Source organism: Bubalus bubalis, chromosome 10 (genome assembly GCF_019923935.1).
Source record: "Bubalus bubalis isolate 160015118507 breed Murrah chromosome 10, NDDB_SH_1, whole genome shotgun sequence".
Taxonomy (NCBI): Eukaryota; Metazoa; Chordata; class Mammalia; order Artiodactyla; family Bovidae; genus Bubalus; species Bubalus bubalis.
The window spans coordinates 82,088,396-82,109,684 of record NC_059166.1 but is presented as its reverse complement, the minus strand read 5'-3'; the positions used below and the strand labels follow the sequence as shown (position 1 = coordinate 82,109,684).

Here is a 21,289-nt window from a genome sequence, read left to right as displayed (position 1 = left end):
ATGATTAGAAGATGCTTCCAAGTGTTCCCACAAGTATGTTTACTTGGGCAAAAAAATTTGAAACTACTTTCTGACTATCTTTAGACCATGAACCATCATAAACCAGGACATCATAATCTTTATTCCAACTGTGTAATAGAGCATATTTCGAAATATTTACACAAATGGTCCAGATGTTAGTATTGTTAGTATAGTTAATTAGTATATAGTAGTATAGTAGTAAGGCAATTAACAGTTTTAGGCCTATAATAAACCATACTAGGTAATAAAGATGAAGAACAACCTCAATAAGCAGTTTGAAAGAATACTGTATTTTAATTATATTTACTCCTTCAGTTTTAAAAACTGCATTTTCTAAATAAAATTATGGATAGAATATATAGGCAAGTTAATACTACAGTATAACAGTAAATGAGTATCTTCTGACAATAACTGTGAATAACAACACATTTTATGAAACCTTAAATATCCTTTAATGTGCTAAAGAAAAGATAAAGTAAGCCTATAAAAGACAAAATGGTCTTCCTGAGTGGGTGTTTTTACTAATATACACTATTCATTAGAAAAAAAATGGTGATATCAAGGCACTGTGTGCATGTATGTGTTTGTTACGGAGGATTTACTAGTATTCATTAATGACACTACAAAGGCAACTATATTTTGTCTGGAAAAAAAGCCTATTTTAGCTGATTAGTAATTTGTATGCAGTTAGATCATTTTCTCTATATTAGAAATTTATATTAATGTTTTTAGATGTGCTCCATTAAAAATTTTCATTTGACTAAAAATGAACGATATTTTGCTGACTAACAAGTACAGTACAGAACAAAATAAAAATCCTACCTGAAAGAGCCAGACACCCAATTGGAAGAACTTGTAGTATCAATTCTGTTACTGGGAATGGGCTGTGGAGCAGTTATTTTAAGTAATGGTGATTTTTCCCATGGTTTTAAATCTTCCCGAAAATATGCAGGAGGTGTACCATTAACATACGATTTAATTTTCCCCTGGAGGTAAAAAAAAAAAAATTTTTTTTTAATTGAGTAATAACAGGTACCCCTAGCATAGCAGTTTACACGCAGTTGGTACTCAGTAAATACTGGTTAAACTATATTAAAGAATAAAATTTTATGACAATAATCATCTAGCACTTTTAATTCACTTCTTCTATAGGTTAGTATCTTGATCAGTTTTCAAATCCTCAGTGGCTATAACCTAATTACTGGAAGCTTTGGGAATAATTTTTAGGGAAATAAATCTGCATATTAAAGCCCTATTTACATGAGCATTAAAGAAAAATGTTAATAAATATAAGTGGTTCAAATAAGATATGAAGCAGTAACTTTAAAATTAATGTCCATGATTTGAAGAAGAAAAAAAATTAAAGTTTTGTATAAATGTCACACAATTCACTCTGAATATACTTAAAGGACTCTGAATAAAATGAAAGCCAAATAATATTGTCACTTCAAAAGGGATGCAAAAACTATTGCTATTAAAAGAGGTCAAGGAAGTTATTGAAATAGTTATTTCTACTGCCAGGATAGATTCTTCTATTACTGCTAGAAAGGCACTTCAACCTTCATTTAAACCTCAACTGTCTTCCAGACCAACCTTAGTGTAATATTAATTGCCCCCAAACTTTTACTCTACATAAAAAAATTTAATAAAAATTTGTTTTGTATCAATCCTTGAGGCCTAGAAGACTCTTAATAAAGGGTACATTTTCTGAGGTCTCACAAATTTCTAGATATTCTGATATGTTTTGTGAAAGCAAAGAGGTTAGAAAAAAATATCTGGTAAGTTAGAGGTTTTCATTCCCTACAGATTAACAACTATGGAATAAAATGTTAAGAGATGTCTAAAATATGGCCTCCCCAGAGTTGACCAGACTAGGAATTCAGCAGCTTGGTGTCAATTATGCTAGACTAGAAGAACTCTATTTCAGATTGCATTGTTCTTAAATACCATGGAGAAAAGATACTAAATTGTAATTGTAATTCAGCTCATTTTCAAAATCATTTTCCTTAGTTTTTAGCTGGTGTTAACTGACATTCCACAAAACAAATTTCAAGTAATCCAGCCATGAATATACAGGTGGTGCTACTGGTAAGGAATCTGCCTGCTAATGCAGGAGACACAAGAGACATGGGTTCAATTCCTGCATCAGGAAGATCTCTGGAGTAGGAAATGGCAACCCACTCCAGTATTCTTGCCTGGAAAATTCCATGAACAAAGGAGCCTGGTGGGCTACAGTCTGTGGGGTTGCAAAGAGTCAGACACGACTGAGCAACTACATATACACATATATTTCAACTGTCTATACAGTATTGTTATACTTTACATCAATATTATATTTAATGTAGAAAGATTAGAAATATAACATCATAAAGAGCTCAACACTGCCATTAAAATCTTTAAGAGTAGAAACATTAGGCAAATTTGAGAAAATTAATACTACAGGTATTATGTCACTAATTTTATATATATATATTTTATAAACCAGTTAGAGGAGTCTTTTAGAGTAAAACACTTGTAAAAAAGCCCAGTAAAAAAAAGCTGGGTTCTTAGTAGCTCAGCTGGTAAAGAATCCGCCGGCAATGCAGGAGACCCCGGTTCAATTCCTGGGTCAGGAAGATCTGCTGGAGAAGGGATAGGTTACCCACTCCAGTGTTCTTGGGTTTCCCTGGAGGCTCAGCTGGTAAAGAATCTGCCTGCAATGCGGGAGATCTGGGTTCAATCCCTGGGTTGGAAGATCCTCTGGAGAAGGGAACAGTTACCCACTCCAGTATTCTGGCCTGCAGAATTCCATGGACTGTATAGTCCATGGGGTGGCAGAGTTGGACACAACTGAGCAACTTTCACTTTAGAGTAAAAACAATTAAAGACTCAACTGTCTCTAGACTAGAATTTGAAGAAAATAGTGCATTAAAAAATAAAGACAAACCTCAGACTTATCTGAATGAAATCCTGTTGTGAAGTCAGGAGACTGTAAATCTCTAGGACTACTCACTCCTGCATAGCTTCCTTCAGAGTCTGATGTCAACAGTTCTGGAAGAGACTCCACAGAATTGGTCTTACCAGACTTTAACAATTCTAAAAGGTAAAAAGTTTTTAAACATTTAAACACATATACATTAAACATACATGAATTACATTTAAAGAACCAAATAATTTAATGAAATAAAAAAACTGAAATGGAGGTTTTAAAGCAAGTTTTATTCATTTCAATTACATATCAATTATAAGGAAGATTGTTATTTGGTATCTAATTTAAGAAGTGACTCAGAATATTTTCCCCCATAAAGATAAAAAAGGAAGACAAAAATAAGTAAACTCTACTCTTTTTATAAGAAAGTGTATATTTACTAGTGGAATGTTCCCAAAATTCAAATATAAATTAATCTAATAAATAATGTCTTCTAACTTTAAGGATCAACACAAAAACTAATCATTCACACAACTATCCTTGATGAAATTAGCCTCAAACTCAAAATTTCTTCAAGAATAGGTCTTTTTTTTGGCCATTAAATTTAACCTTTCAATCATTATTTGCTTTGGCCACAGAAAGAGTAGTATAGCAGGAAGAATACCAAAGGGAAATCAAGAAAAAAAATTCTACTTCTGTTACTACCTGAAATCACATAAACGTTTTCTGACCTTGCTTCAAGTTTAAAGGAAGGGGCATAAATTAGTTCATTACTAACATCTCTTCCAACTTTGAAATGCTATGACTCTAACACATGTGCTAACAATAACATCATTTAAAACAAACCAAATGTCTGCTTTTTCCATAAACCTTTAGGTATTTGGAAAATCACTAGTTCCATGATTGTCTATCCATTTAAATATCTTCCCATCAATGTACCTATGCTTCCTTCTAAGGATGTGAGGTAATTCATGTAACACAGAGAATGAAAAATCACAGAATTTTAAACTTGAAAAGATCCTAAAATAGGAATCAAGATATGTAGTAAATGAGAAATACCTTTATATTAGCTATCTTTTAAAATATCTTTTATATTACCTAAAACAATTATTCTTTGCATTATTTACCAAACATGTCAAATACCTCATTTGTACTTAAGTTGTTTGTATAAAGCTGACTATGAAAGAATATACTGTGGATAGAAATTGCACCAGTTTGTCTTACTGCTATAGATACACCTACAATTCCTTGAAGCCATATTGTAGTGTCATTATTTGTTTACACTTCAAAGTTTTATCTAAAGAAACTTAAAATTTAGGTAGCTTAATTTAGATCTAATCAGATGAATCTAGAATATAGGGTAGTCTATACCACCACTGGCCTCAACTTCTGAAAACAGAACAAAACACTGTGAGGGGGTGCTACTCTAGTTTAAAAACACTAAAAAAACATTAATAAGCAAAGGCAATGTCAATCTTAGTAAGACATTAGATTTTCTTTTACATTAAAACAAAAAGGCTATCAAAACATTTTTGGACAAGTAGGGAAAGTTGAGTGTAGACTACAATACTGCTGCTGCTGCTGCTGCTAAGTCGCTTCAGTTGTGTCCGACCCTGTGCAACCCCACAGACGGCAGCCCACCAGGCTCCCCCATCCCTGGGATTCCCCAGGCAAGAACACTGGAGTGGGTTGCCATTTCCTTCTCCAATGCATGAAAGTGGAAAGTGGAAAGTGAAAGTGAAGCTGCTCAGTCGTGTCCGACTCTCAATGACCCCATGGACTGTAGCCTACCAGGCTCCTCCGTCCATGGGATTTTCAAGGCAAGAGTACTGGAGTGGGGTGCCGCTGCCTTCTCCATCTGTAATACTAGATAGTATTATTAATTAATGTCTTCCAAAGTCCGACCCTCTCCAACCTATCTCCTATCTGCAGAGATCTGATATGGCTGAGCCAAGCTGAACTGTATGCATAAGATATGTGCAATCTTTCTGCTGTCTCTAGGCTTGAAACACTGCCCTATTCTCTTACCATGTCAACCTGCCTCTTCTTCTTAACTAACCTCTCTTTACTCTGTAAGAGCCAGCTCAGCTATTACTTTCCTCTAACAGATGTGTCCTCTAACAGATCTTCTCAGACTGCTTTGCGTGCCTCTCTTGTGCTCACAGAGCAGATATCAGAGTACTCAACCACAACACACACCATTTTCTGTGGCATCCCTGAGACAAGGATTATCTGTTTCTGTAGACCCAGCAGACAGCATGTAATAGTATTCAACACATGTTAAATGAATTAGATAAGGAAGAGAGTCTTGAAAGATTAGATCAGAAAATACACCCTCAAATAGGTTCCACTCACCTGTAGATGGCGGACTCTGAATAATATCTGAAAGATTATAACCTCCAGAACTATCTGACCGTTTACGTGGCTTCTTTTTCGCTTTTGTTTTTGTCTTCTTGACCATACTTTCCCTAGGAAGGAAGCAAACATAAAAGTCATTTTAAAAAAGTTAAGTTAGAGGTAAAACAGAACAATGAAATTTTGAGCAATGGAATACAGCATTTTGGTCAAACAGAAAACACAGAAGAATACACATGCTCTAGAGTCCCATTTATCTACGTGGCCCAGAGTTCCACTAAACTTCAATGTGATCCTATCACACTATAGCTCTAGTATTTCTGTGAAAGTCAGAAACAAGGTGGTATATATGAAAATACTTTGAGAAGTAAAATACTGTACATGTTCACATACAAACTATTATAATCTATGATCTGGAACTAGAAATATTTGGTGATAATTTTTAAAGCATTTCAGGGGCTGCTTAATTCTTTGAATTAAGCATTATTAACCAGGAAAGGGAAAATAACACTATCTATGAGGACTACAAGTATCTTATCTCATCCAAAAATATTAAATCTCATTATATAATTTATCCCCAGTTAACATAGGTCAGCTATGGATACTATTATTTTGTAAAGGATAATATACTTAAGTCAATGTTAATTTTATGATAACTTTTAATGTGGTAACACATCATACATCCAAGTCAGATATTAATAAATATCAAGTATCCCAACAGCTACCATCAAACTCCAGAAAAGAGGTTAAAAAAAAATTCCTGGAACCAAGAAGAACTTTTCAGAGAGCAACATAGTTGATTATTATACTGCTGCTGCTGCCTGCTGCTGCTAAGTCGCTTCAGTTGTGTCCGACTCTGTGCGACCCTATAGACGGCAGCCCACCAGGCTCCCCCGTCCCTGGGATTCTCCAGGCAAGAACATGGAGTGGGTTGCCATTTCCTTCTCCAGTGCATGAAAGTGAAAAGTGAAAGTGAAGTTGCTCAGTCGTGTCTGACTCCTAGTGACCCCATGGACTGCAGCACCAGGCTCCTCCATCCATGGGATTTTCCAGACAAGAGTTCTGGAGTGGGGTGCCACTGCCTTCTCCAGATTATTATATACTTACATATATATACACTCATACTTACATGTAGTAAATTACTTGAACATGCCAAAATTTTAACAGGTCATTTACCAAGTAAAGGGAAAGTAATTCTATAACCAGCTGATAAACTAGCCTGAAACACAAACTGGAAATTCTAAACCTGACTTGTCAAACAGTCAACAGGGAGATTATGTAGAACCTGGAATATTTTATCAGAGAACTCCCAAATGCCAGGCATTATAGGTCATGTCTCTTGAACTAGTAGGGTTCTCTATAAAGAGGGATCTAGAGGAATGGCTGATGAATCCCCTTGGTTCACCCTCCCCAGAAGGCAAGCCTTTTCTCTTCTATCAAGATGGAGAAGAGGCACTTCTTTGGTTCAGGAATAGATGAATGCTTTTTGAAAAATTCTCAAACAATGCTTTTTGAAATCCAACCATGTGCACTGGTCTTCATAAACCTAGTGCCTCTAATTCTTAAGCCTGTCAAGAATTCTGTTTTAGTCTTTTCTGTTCTAAGTCATTATTGCTGAACAACCACTTTCCAACTTCCAAAACATTAACATCTCCTGACTGCCATTTACTCCTTTCCCATTCTCTCTACTCTAGCACAATATGCCTTTTTCATTTCTTTACTATGCTCTCTGCAGGGTTTGGAAAGGTACTGAAGATAACTGCACTTATTCAACCCAACATATTAAACTGGAAGGGTATATTCCTTTTATGCTTAATTTTGTCATATCTGCAAATATTAATTATGCATTTATACCAAAGCTAAGAATGAACATAAATATCTATTTTCTATGTTAATTTTCACATTTTATTTCAGTGTCAATACAAAAGTGCCAACAGTGTCCAAGATTGGGAATGGGGGAAGGAGAAAAGAAACGGAAAAAAAAAAAAAAACCCAAATCTAAAGCTTACGAGTAATTCTGTTCCATATTTACTTCTTCTTTCAAAAAGATATCTCCATCTTCTACATCCAAATAGCTAATATCTGGTCCATCTTGATATGGTGTAATGACTCTTCTCTCCATTGCTGGAATCTATAAGAAAAAAGATGTTACTTTTTTCTTATAAATTCTACAAAATGTGTAGAGGAATGACATCACCTACCTTTCTCTCGCCTCTTCAATCTACAACCAGTAAAACAGCCAGAGCTCAAGAAAGGTGCTCCTGTCTAACACACTAGGACACCAGAGATTTCCACACATCTGTACATCTAAAGGTGTAGGTTGGAACACACAGAGGAAGGAAGCAGAACCACTAGGAGTGGAGTCTGTGCCTGTGATCCTGGGCCTCTAGCCACGGCAGTTGAGTCCACAGCTTCAGAGACCCGAGGAGCAGCAGGCGAGATGGCACACACATCTCTAGCCTCCTGAAAGGAGTGGTGGCGCTCACAACCACAGGCTGCTAGGTAGCAGCGGCAGTGGGCCCTGGAACACAGCCCTCAACCCCCACCTCCCACCGTGGAGGAGCCCAGAAACCTTATACGACAGCAGACACAGCAGAGACGCCTGTGAAACTATGCCTCCTGCCACTCTCATGCTCCTCCTCCCCCTATGCAGAGGAGACTGTCACAAAGACTCCCAGACACTGGGGAGGGCCCAACATCCCAATGATGGCAGCAGCCCTGGCTGAAGAAAGGCAGTAAGGATCAGGGAGGCACAGAAGCAACAGTGATGGCACTGAGGCACACCTCTCCCAGAGCCAGCGGAAGCTGAAAAGTGCCAGCCAGAAAATGTAATCGGACGCAACACAGGGAAGAAACCAAAACCTAGTGTTATAATGCCACCTGCTGGAAAACAAAAGTAAGGACTCTAACTTCCAACCTATCGTTAACTTCAAATGCACCCGCAGAGGAATAATTCATCAAGCACCGTGTATAAGCATAACACTATATCACAAAAAGGAAAATATTTCTCCAGAAACCAAACTGAATCACCGAGTGTTTCAATATAACTGAAAGATAATTCAAAATAGCCGCTAACTCAAGGAGCTACAAGAAAATCAGAAAGGTAGTTTAATGAGCTCAGGAATAAAATTAATGAACAGAAGAAATACTTTACCAAAAAGATAGAAACTCTAAAAAAAGAACTGAGGAATTGGAACTGAGGAATCCAACAAATGACATAAAGAATGCATTAGAAAGAAATAGAAATAGAGTTAATATATGGAAGAAAGAATAGCAAGCTCAAAGATAGAACTCTTGAAATGATACAAGTATAAGAAAAATGAGGAACAAAATATTTAAAAATGAGGAAATTCCTCAAGACCTATCTCTTTTACGAAGGATGACACTAAGGTAATTAGTAACCCAAAAGGAGAACAGAGGGAGAAGGCAGCAGAGCGTTTATTTAAAGAAATAACAGCTGAGAAAATCCCAAATCTGGGGAAGGAACTGGATAAACAAGTACATGAAATTAAGAGAACACCAAATTACCTCATACAAAATGACCTTCTCCAAGACAACTAATAAATAATAAAATTGCTAAGAGTCAAGAGCAAAGATTTTTAAAGGCAGGCAGTGTAAAAAGGACAGTGGCCTATAAAGGAACCTCCACTAGGCTATCAACAGATGTCAAGGCAGAAACTCTACAGGCTAGGAGGGAGTGAAATGACAGTCTCAAAATATTAAAAGATCAAAAACTGTGAGCCAAGAATATTCTATCTCGGGAAAATATCATTTAAATATGACAGAGAGAGAAGGCTTTCTCCAATGAACAAGCTGAGGGAGTTCATCAACATTAGACCTACATAATAAGACATGTTGAAAGCAGTACTTTAATAGAGACAAAAGTAAATAAAACTTTGAGCAAGATGATAAATAGAACCAGGAAACTGTAGAGCATAAAGGTTAAATGGAGAAAAAAAGAAAAAAAACTATAAGCCATTGCTGTTTGGTAGCAAACTCACAACATAAAAAGGGATAATTTGAGAAAGCAAAAACAAAAAAGAGGATGAGAAAAACTGAACAGGTAAAGCAAGGTAACATACTATCAGCAGAGAAAAGACTGTTTTTCTATGAGACGTTTTTTACAAAGCTCAGGACAACCACAAAACTTTATGTTACAGAGCAGAGAGATGAAACATAAAAAAAGAAAACACTGAGAAAAAGACCAAAGAAACCTCCACACCAAAATGACAAAAACACAAGGAAAAAGAAACAATGGAGATGTCAAGCAACCAAAAAACAAAACATAAAATTTCAGGAATGATGCTAAAGCTGAAACTCCAGTGCCTTGGCCACCTCATGCGAAGAGCTGACTCATTGGAAAGGACTCTAATGCTGGGAGGGATTGGGGGCAGGAGGAGAAGGGGACGACAGAGAATAAGATGGCTGGATGGCATCACTGACTCGATGGACGTGAGTCTGAGTGAATTCTGGGAGTTGGTGATGGACAGGGAGGCCTGGCGTGCTGCGATTCATGGGGTCGAAAAGAGTCAGACACGACTGAGCGACTGAACTGAACTGAACTGAAGTCCTCATCTATCAATAATCACCCTAAATGTAATGGATTGAATTCATGAATCAGAAGACAGAGACTAGGTGAATGCACCAAAAAATAAGACTCAACTATATGCTACCTCCAGCAGACACACCTCAGCTATAAGGACAAACACAAGCTCAAAGTGAAGAGATGGAATATTATACTCCAAGCAAATGGCAGCAAAAAAGAAGCACATATAGCCATCCTCATACCAGACAAAATAGACTTCACGCCAAAAAATGTAACAGACAAAAAATGGTCAGTATACAGTTATAAAGAGGACAACTCATCAAGAAGACATTGAAGTTACTAATGTATGTGTACCTAACCTAAGAACTATAAAATATATAAAACAATTATTAACCAACCCAAAAGGAGAAAAATGACAGTGACAAAATAATTGTAGGGAGTATTTACCACCCACTTACATCAAGAGATGGGCTTCCCTGTGGCTCAGCCGGTAAAGAATCCACCTGCAATGTGGGAGACCTGGGTTCGATCCCTGGGTTGGGAAGATCTCCTGGAGAAGGGAAAGGCTAACCACTCCAGTATTCTGGCCTGGAGAATTCCATGGACTGTATAGTCCATGGGGTCACAAAGAGCCAGACATGTCTGAGCGATTTTCACATATACATCAACAGACAGATCAATCTAGAAGGAAAGTCTACAAGGAAACAGTGGCCTTAACTGAAACATCAGACCCAATATATTTGATAAATCAGATTTGAACAAGAACATTCCATCCAAATGTAGCAGAATATACATTCTTCTCAAATGCTCATGAAAGTTAATTAAGGATAAGCTACATGTTGGGACACAAAAGTCTGAACAGATTTAAGAAACCCCAAATCCTATCAAATATCTTTTCTGATTACAATGGTATAAGAAAATAGAAATCAAGAACAAGAACAATAGAAAATTTACAAATATGTAAAAAACAACATGCTACAGAACAATTGGGTTACTGAAGAAATCAAAGGAGAAACAAAATTCTACCTGAAGACAAATGGAAATATGATACAGCAAAATCTATAAACAGCAAAAGCAGTACTAAGGGTTTGTAGCAATAAAGGCTTACCTCAAGAAACAAGAAAAACTTACACCTAGAGGTACTAGAAGAACAAATGAAGACCAAAGGAAATGAAGACCTTCTAGAAGGAAGGAAATATAAATATAAGGACAGTAGAAAAGATAAAGTAAGAGTTGATTCTTTGAAAAGATTACAAAATTGACAAATCATCAGCTAGACAAAGAAAAAAGAGAAGGCCTGATAAATAAAATAAAATAAAATAAATGAAAGAAAAAATGATACCAAAAAATGTAAAAGAATATAAGAGAATACAAAATTGAAAACCAAGAAGAAATGGACAAATTCTTAGAATCATAAAACATTCCAAGACTGAATCATGAAGAGACAGAAAATCTGAATTGATGAATCATGAGTACAGAGATTGAGACAGTGATCCAAAAGCACCTAAAAACACAGATCCAGGACCAGACTGCTTCACAGGTGAATTCTACAAAATATTCAAAGATTTAGTGCCTATCCTAAAACTCTTTCAATGAACTGAAAAGGAGGGAATGCTTCCTAACTCCTTTTATAAGGCCAATATCACCCTGATACCAAAACCAGACAAAGACAACACAGAGAAAGAAAATCACATGCCCATATCTCTGCTGAACAGATACAAAAATCCTCAACAAAATATTAGCAACCTGAACTGAATGACACATCAAGAGAATTATACCGCGTGACCACGTAGGGTTCATACCAGGGATGGAAGAATGTTTAACATCCTCAGATGGATCAGTGTGATACGCCACGTTAACAAAATAAAGCCCCAAATCACGAGATCTTCTCAACAGACGCAGAAAAAGCATCTGACAAAATTCAACCCCCATTTAGGATTAAAAACTCTCAATAAAGTGGGTATAATTTATGAAAAATCCACAAGTTACATACTCAGTGGCAAAGTATTAAAAGCTATCCTCTAACATCAGGAATAAGACCAGGATGCTGACTCTCACCACTCTTATTCAACACAGTCTTAGAAGTGCTAGCCAGAGCAATTAGGCAAGAAAAAATAAAAGACATCCACATTGGAAAGAACGAAGTAAAACTGTCACTATTTGCAGATGACATGATTTTACACATACATACTCTACACATTCCACCAAAAATCTGTTAGAAATAACAAATGAATACAGCAAAGCAAAGGATACAAAAATCAACATACAAAAATCTGTTGCATTTCTATACACTTAGAATAAGCTATCAGAAAAAGAAATTAAGAAAACAATCACATTTACAATCACAACAAAAAGAATAAAACACCTAAGAAAAGATTTAAACAGGAAGGTAGAAAATCTGTATGTTGAAAACTCTAAGACACTGTCAGAAGAAATTCAAGAAAATACAAATAAATGGAAAGATATTCCAGTCTCATGGAATGGAAAAATTACCATATTACCTAAAGCAGTCCAACTCAAAAAAATCCCTATCAAAATCCCAAGAACATTTTTCACAAAAAGTTCTAAAATTTATATGGAACCAAAATAGATGCTGAAGAGTCAAAGCAACACTGATTAAAAAGAACAAAGCTGGAGGTATCACACGCCCTGATTTCAAACTATTTTACAAACCCATAGTAGTCAAAACAGCATGGTATTGGCAGAAAAATAAGTACAAAGATCTCCAAACAGAATTAAAGCTCAGAAATAAACGCTTGCATATATGGACTATTAATTTATAACAAAGGAGCAAATGGAGAAAGGACAATCTCCAATAAATAAATAGTGCTAGGAAAACTGGACAGCCACATGCAAAACAAATTAAACTAGACCACTATCACACCACAGACAAAAATTAATTCACCGTGGATTAAAGGCTTTAGTGTAAGGCCTGAAACCATAACAGTCCTAAAAAAGAAAACATAGGTGGCAGGCACTGTGATATGAGTCTCCCAGTATCTTTTTAGATATGTTTTCTCAGTCAAGGAAAACAAAAACATAAATAAAGTGGATTACATCAAACTAGTTTCTACAGAGCAAAGGAAATCATCAATAAAATGAAAAGACAACCTACCAAATGGGAAGAGATATTTGCAAATGATGTATCAAAAAACAACTCATATGTATGAATTCAATGATATATTTAACAAGAAAACTATCTGATTAAAAAATAGACAGGAGTTGAATACATATTTTTCCAAAGAAGACATATAGATGGCCAACAAGCATATGGAAAGATGTTCAGCATCATTAATTATTAGGGAAATGCAAATCAAGACTACACTGAGATATCACTGTATACCTTTCAGAAAGCTAGGGTCAAAATGACAACACAATATCATGTGTTGGCAAGGATGTGGAGAAAAGGGAACCCTCATACACTGTTAATGAGACTTTAAATTGGTAGAGTCACTAGAGAAGAAGGATGGAGATTCCTAAAAAAATTAAGAACAGACTACCATAACTGGACATGGAACAACAGACTGGTTCCAAATAGGAAAAGGAGTACGTCAAGGCTGTATATTGTCACCCTGCTTATTTAACTTATATGCAGAGTACATCATGAGAAACGCTGAGCTGGAAGAAGCACAAGCTAGAATCAAGATTGCCAGGAGAAATATCAATCACCTCAGATATGCAGATGACACCACCCTTATGGCAGAAAGTGAAGAGGAAAAAAAAAAAAAGAAAGTGAAGAGGAACTAAAAAGCCTCTTGATGAAAGTAAAAGAGGAGAGTGAAAAAGTTGGCTTAAAGCTCAACATTCAGAAAACTAAGATCACGGCATCTGGTCCCATCACTTCATGGCAGATAGATGGGGAAACAGTGGAAACAGTGGCTGACTTTTTCTGGGCTCCAAAATCACTGCAGATGGTGATTGTAGCCGTGAAATTAAAAGACACTTACTCCTTGGAAGGAAAGTTATGACCAACCTAGACAGCATATTAAAAAGCGGAGACATTACTTTGCCAACAAAGGTCCATCTAGTCAAGGCTATGGTTTTTCCAGTAGTCATGTATGGATGTGAGAGTTGGACCATTAAGAAAGCTGAGTGCCAAAGAATTGATGCTTTTGAACTGTGGTATTGGAGAAGACTTTTTAAAGTCCCTTGGAGAGCAAGGAGATCCAACCAGTCCATCCTAGAGGAGATCAGTCCTGGGTGTTCACTAGAAGGACTGATGCTGAAGCTGAAACTCCAATACTTTGGCCACCTGATGCGAAGAGCTGACTCATTTGGAAAGACCCTGATGCTGGGAAAGATTGAGGGTAGGAGGAGAAGGGGATGACAGAGGATGAGATGGCTGGATGGCATCACCGACTCGATGGATATGGGTTTGGGTGGACATCGGGAGTTGATGCTGGACAGGGAGGCCTGGTGTGCTGCGGTTCATGGGGTCGCAGAGAGTTGGACCTGACTGAGTGACTGAACTGAACTGAACTGAATTGAACCATAATATAGCCAGGTACTCCACTTCTGGGTATTCATCCAAAGAATACAAAAACACTTATTAGTAAAGATATATGCTCCCCTATATTCACTGCAGCATTATTTACAATAGCCAAGATATGGAAGCAACGTATGTGCCCATCAAGGGATGAATAAAGAACCTGTGTTACATGCATTTGCATATATAAATATGCACACACACAAATATATATATATACATACAATGGAATACTACTCAACCATGAGAAAAGATGAACTCTTGCCATTTGCAACAACATAGATAGACCATGAGGGTATTATGCAAAGTGAAATAAGTCAGATGGAGATAGACAAATATTGCATGATTTCATTCATAGATGGAATATGAAACATTAATAAACAAAAACAAAATAAATGAACAAACTAAACCCCAAAATTCCCTTTGTACAGAGAACAGAGTAGTGATTATGAGAGGGAAAAGCAGGTGGTGAAACAGGTAAAAGGGATCAACCATATGCTAACAGACAGAAGTTAAATTTTTGGTTGCATGCAACCTGTAGAGTATACACAAACAGAAATATAATGCTGTACACATGAAACTTATACAGTATTATAAATCAATGTCACCTGAATAAAAATAAATAAAACCATTAAAAGCCCATGTTTTTATAATTTCTGGATCTTTGCTAAATAAAAAATAACAAAAGACTCTGAAGCTTTCCATAAATTCCATTTATAAAGCAATTTAAATAGACATTAATTTTATCATTGAAAATCTTTAATTTTGATTATCATGTTTACCTGTACAGTGGGTACCTAAGTCTTATGTCCTCATTTTTAAAAGATCCTAATGAATCAGAATTCATTAGGAATTTGTTGTACTGAGAAGTTGGGCGAAATATACTGCTTTACTTGATACTGTAACTGAAAAAAAACATAAACCTTACCATTTTCCGGTAAAACACAGAAAGGTCCTTCAAAACACCATCACTTAAAACATCAAGAGATCTAAAAAATAAATTATAAAATTCTATCTTAAGACTCAAGTAATTTAATACCTGGTAAGATTTTCAAATGTATAGAGACATTTTATATTGTTGAATAAGTAACATTTATTTCTTTTAATATGTCAGCAGTAACAAACTCTTTTGGGAAGTATGTGTGATTATATATTTCAAATATATAGCAAACATATTAGACAAACATACTGAATAAAGCTCAAGCAACTCTTACAAATAATAGAAAAATATTTTCTATCATAGTAAAATATAAATTTTCAACTTTCATTTTCTACAAATTAAAATCCTTAAAGAGTAATAATATAATATTATAATTATATATTATAATCATATGTAATATATAATTAGTCTAATTAATTAATTATAATCCTACAAAAGAGTATTACATTGCTAGAACAATGGCCTATCAGGTACCTGAATTCTATCTAGAATTACCATTGTTCCTATTCATCTACATGACCTTGAGCAACTCATTTCATCTCTCTAGGTTTTAAGATCTTCATGTATAAAATGACATTTGGACTAGTTCAACTGAATTCAAAGAGATTGTCAGGAATTTTACTGATACTTTGAGGGATCAGTAAAATTTTAAATCAGTTTTCATTCCAAAGTATACTTCAAACTATTTTACAACTAACATGAAAACATGGAGAAGAAAATGGCAACCCACTCCAGTATTCCTAACTAGAGAATCCCATGGACAGAGGAGCCTGGTGGGCTACAGTCCATGGGATCGCAGAGTCAGACATGACTCAGCAACTAAACAACAATATGGAACAAGCACATTCAAATGTGTACCATTCCAGTTTTTTTAGCATCTGAAGATAATTAACTCGTGATGCTACGTCAATTTGGATGCAGCTCTCCTTTCTTAACATCTATTTGCATGTTTATTTACACTTCTGAAAAACACGTATTTGACTAGAAATGTTTACATTTATACAAACAAATCTTTATTAAAATGAAACTTATGCAAGTCTACTTATGTAAAATTATTCAACATAACACACATGCCACCCTTAATACTTCAGCTGACAAATTTGTCACAACGTAATAATTGAAAACCAGTGTGACACATCATTTTCCAACATCATATTTTAGATATGGTGTTCATTTCACGCTGTGGTTGATTCTTATCTCACATATTAAAAGAGCTTAATTTGGTGATAATGAGAAAAAATTGCTATGATTAGAATTACTAATGTCAGCAAAAATAAATGAATTTATTCTGAAACCTTTGTTCTGCCACTAAAATACCAGAGGCATTTTAAATGACATTGTCTAACATCCCATACTATTAATTTGTATTTAGAAAGCATTTTTCACCAAGTAACAAAGATTAAACGCCCATAAGAATTTTTTCTAAATAGAACCCTAAATGTCAATTATTAAGAATCTCTTAGTGATTCATCTTTATAAAAAGGTAGAAAACTTTTATTTCAAACATGTTTTGAAATTAGTTTTATTAAAAATCATCCTGACTTTGAAAAGTTACTTATCAAACAACTGTTACTACTTCTAATTATATGAATCAAGGTTTTTCTGGATTATTTGCATAAGAAGTTTCATGGGTTTTTTTCATCCTCATATGAGGATATAAAAAATCTACTTTATAAGGTTTTCATGAAAATTATGAGCATCCATACAATATTTCTAGAATGCTGCCTGGCACATGATAGTATTATTATAACTATTATTATGTAACTACTATTATATTACTATTATTATTATTAATAACTATTATTATGGCAATAAGTGTTACCTATTATTACAATTAAAGCAAAATACAGAATTATACTGGAGACTGACTTTAAAAATGTAACTGACACTAAAAACTCTAATGTGAAATTTCTGTATCCACCAAAAAGACTCATCTTCTTATCACTGACTTTATAGTGAATAAATGTAATAAAATCTTGACCTTACACTAAAAAATAAATCTGTAAATTTATTTCATTAAAAAATTCCACTGCTAAAATAGTTGAAAAGAATGGGATTAAATTTCCTAAGATTCCTCTAATTCTAAAATGTCCATGACTCCTAAATCATTAGCATTTATCAAATTCTTTTCATCCAGGTAAACATCAGTAATGTGAAATATTAGCTTATAACATAGGATATAATATTTAACTTATTTTTTCATGTAACATGTGTCATTTTTCATAATGAATATTCTATTACCATCAAAACTTGAACACATGTACCACCTTGCAATAAATCAGACCAACTAAATTTTTCAGGCCATCTGCTGCACACTAAGTTTGACCAAAGAATCAATACGTAGTATAGGGAAAATCTTAAAAGAGAATAAATACAAAGAGAAAACAGAAATCAACCAGTAACAAATCATATGCATAAATATATGTGAAGTAATTAAATGCTGACTTAATTAGTATTACAGATAGTTTCCAAAACCCAGGTAACAACTACATAATTACAAATTAGCCTAAACAAGCAGAGTGATACGAATATATATACAAATATACTTGTGGTAATATTGTCCCATGACCTTCCAACCAGAATGTAAGCTCCTATAACACTGAGGGCAAGGATATTGTCCATTTGTTCACTGTAGTATTGTAGCAATGGCTGGCATACACTATGCATCCAAATACTGATGAAATGATTAAATGTCTTATATTTTCACTTTTTCTACAAAGTTAGGATTTATTGTTATTTAGTTTCAAATTACTAACATATTTGCTATTATATATAAATAAGTGCTTTTGCGACAGTCTGTATATAATACTCAACCTACCTTGCTTCAAGTAAAGCTGCCATATTCAGTCCAATAAACTGTAAACAAGAGAGTTTCAACTGTTCAGCATTATACATTGCTGCAAATTCCAGTAGCATAGCAGCATTCTTAAGGGTAACTACAAAGGAAGAAAAGATCTATAAAACAAGATGAAAGGCATTTTAACTATTGCAAATGAAATACATTTATTTATTAACTTGTCAGGTTTGAACATTTAGAAGAAGGAAAACTGAAAGTACTGTTCTGCTAAAAAAAAGTTATACGAGGGCAAATATAGAATTTATTTTCCAACCCGATATGCCAAAGTAATTTTAAATGATTCGTTATGAGGAAAAATAAACACACACAAAATTTTAAGCAAAAGAAAATAGAAAAGGTGCATTTCAGTGTCATCTAAAAGCAAACACGTAAGAATCAACAATCTTCCACCTAAATATTTTGGAATATTTTTAACTTTCACTGATAAACAACATTCCTTTTCACTTACATATCACAGAATAGTTATTTCCTCTTCTATAAAACTAAAACAATACACTTATGATTAAGAGAAAGTGAAGGAATCATTCTATAAAATATATTTATGTTAAATCAACTATCAGACTTTACGTGAGTATATTTACATATACAAACACATACTATATATTTAGAAAATAAGTACATTTAAATATTACTGTATTATCACTCATGCCAGTGCACAATCTGACATACTGCACAAAAGATGTTAGATTTTGTTATAATTCTTGTAACTGTATTTACGAAGTGTGTTTTACTGGAGACTGTCCAAGAATATTCTGCTTACCTAACATGAAACTTGGCTTCTGAAATCCCCTTTTTCTTATTTACTCTGAGCCCCAGCCAACAGAAAAACACAACTATTTTCTACACCTGGCTTCCTCCATTTCCTTTCTCTTTCTCTCTTGTAACTCAGTCAAAAGCTATATGCAGACAATAATGATCTCTGCCTCACTCTGGACTGACCCAAAGTCTCAACTAATGATGAACCCAAAGTCTCCCATTTCACAGAAATAAAAATGAATCATATAAAAACTTTATAAAGAGTTGTTCAGCTGGTTTCAAGGACTGCCCAATAAACAGACACTAAAGTTCTGTTGAATTCTTCTCTTGCTAGATTCTAAGATGATCAAGAAATTCATTAACAGGGGCAATTGTGCAGCAGGAGCCAAGAAAGAATATCCAAAGGATGCCAGGAAAGTTGATTCTACAACTGAAAATATCCTCAATTTGTATATTTTATACCTACTGCATGTTGTATCCTTCAATACAGAGCTGGTCCTCCATACCAGCAAGTTCCACACACACAGGACCAACTGTATTCACTGTGTTAATACTATACTATTTTACATAAGGGACCTGAGCATCCACAGATTTTGGTATCTGCAGAGGCTCCTAGAGTCAATCCCTTGTGACACTGAGGGACAACTGTATTTCCTTTTTCTGGTTTTTAAGATCATAGCTGTTGCTCTCTTTTTGATAACCAAGAAGAAGATACTCCACAGAGCTTAAGTGAGTAAATAAGATACCTGAACTAAGATTAACTATTAGCAAGTACAAATCAGAAAAATCACACTTCCTTAAGAGACAAAGAAGGAGAACAAGAATAAGATTAGAAAGCCAAGAAACTTCTGTATCAGGCTAAGGAAATTTAACCATTGTCTCAGAGGAAGCAATTAAAAACATATGAACAGGAGAAGACACTAACCACTTCCTATAGGAAGATTAAAGAAAGAGAAGTCAGAAGAGAGAAAGGACTTAAAAGACTACTATGACACTACACAGAAGGGACGAGTAACAGTGATCTCAACTAGCACAGTGACAGTGGGAAGAGAAAGGTGGGGGAAATGTGATTAACATAGTCAAGAGACTGATCAGTTTTGACAGCTGCAATTTGAATGTAAGGCAGAAAATAATAAAAAAATAACTTTGGCTTTCAAAGTTTAGTGTTAGAATGACAGTCCTGCAAATAACTGAAATAAGCAGAGAGAGAATTAAGAGCTTCAGAAAAAGAGATACTTTTGATCAAATACATTGATGGATGGTTACATAAAAATTCGAACAAATGCAATTCTCTGGCAGTCCATGGGCTTGGACTCTGTACCTGCACAGCCAAGGACGCAAGTTCATCCCTGATGGGGAAATAAGATCCCGTAAGCTGCACAACGTGGCTCAAAAAAAAAAACTTGCAGCAAATAACAGGGTCGTTAAGTGTAGACTTACAGACCAGGGCAAGTGCAAAGAATTTCCACTTTCAAACTCCCATCCTTCAGATTACAAAATAATTTCATGCCATCTTTATTATTCAAGTTTTATGATATTTCAAAAAATTAACATATTTCAATTATAAGATTTACATGTATTCACATATTAACATCTCTGAAATAAGGATGTGCTTACAAATGACAAGAAATAATTTTAACTGTCTTGACAATTTTCATGATATAAAAACAGGCATTTTACTTAAATTGCATCATAAAGTCAATAAAATACTGTAAATCCTGAATCAACCTGAGAAAACACTATGACTCTAATTCAAAATTACTCACGTTTTTCAGTTAATGCTACTTCACAAATTTCTTTCAATCGAGATATGAGAAGCTGATCAGCCACCACAAGAACACTACAAACAAAATCCACATTTTGAGATTCTAGAAAAAAAAAACAAGTGTCACTCATACTATTCTGTAAACATTATACCTGGGAAAAAAGTCCAAGTAATTAAGATACTACAAAACACTTCAAAAGAGAGTTAAGATGATTAGTTTCTAAATGTTGAAATTGTAAATATGATAAACAGTAATAACATCAAAATATTTCTATCTCACAGGTAGAAAACTGTTTAAAAAAAAACACAAAACACCAAAATGCCCTGGTTTACATTAAGACCATAAAATGGGCAACTTGAGTGAGATCTCTTTTCGTCTTAAAGGGCTAGAATGCCTGCCTTATTTAAAATCTCTCATTATTGTTACACTAATGGGGGCAAGTCAATTCTCATCATCAAAGATAATATACAGGTATATGTTAAAACACACACACACACACACACACACACACACACACACACACAGTGAGGGACAACAGAGGTGAATAAAGCTCTTAGGTTTGGATCTGGTCATCTAAGAGTACTTGTAAACTATAGAGAAGTTCCTTAATTTAACATAACCTTGGTCCAGTGTACTATTAATGACCTTAAGCAA

The 21,289-nt window shown here is 34.8% G+C and overlaps 1 protein-coding gene across 4 annotated transcripts in view; it reads right to left on the bottom strand.

Moving 5' to 3' along the window:
- Nucleotides 1–21,289, bottom strand: part of IBTK (inhibitor of Bruton tyrosine kinase) — a 94,233-nt gene that overhangs the window by 23,664 nt on the left and 49,280 nt on the right. For all 4 annotated transcript variants that reach the window (XM_006048261.4, XM_006048262.4, XM_025294832.3 and 1 more), the window contains 7 exons: nt 20,636–20,737; nt 18,075–18,192; nt 15,245–15,305; nt 7,294–7,415; nt 5,285–5,397; nt 2,948–3,096; nt 844–1,007 (listed from right to left, as the gene is read on the bottom strand). In XM_006048261.4, the coding sequence (XP_006048323.3) occupies nt 844–1,007; nt 2,948–3,096; nt 5,285–5,397; nt 7,294–7,415; nt 15,245–15,305; nt 18,075–18,192; nt 20,636–20,737 (829 nt within the window). The remainder of the gene's footprint in view (nt 1–843; nt 1,008–2,947; nt 3,097–5,284; nt 5,398–7,293; nt 7,416–15,244; nt 15,306–18,074; nt 18,193–20,635; nt 20,738–21,289) is intronic.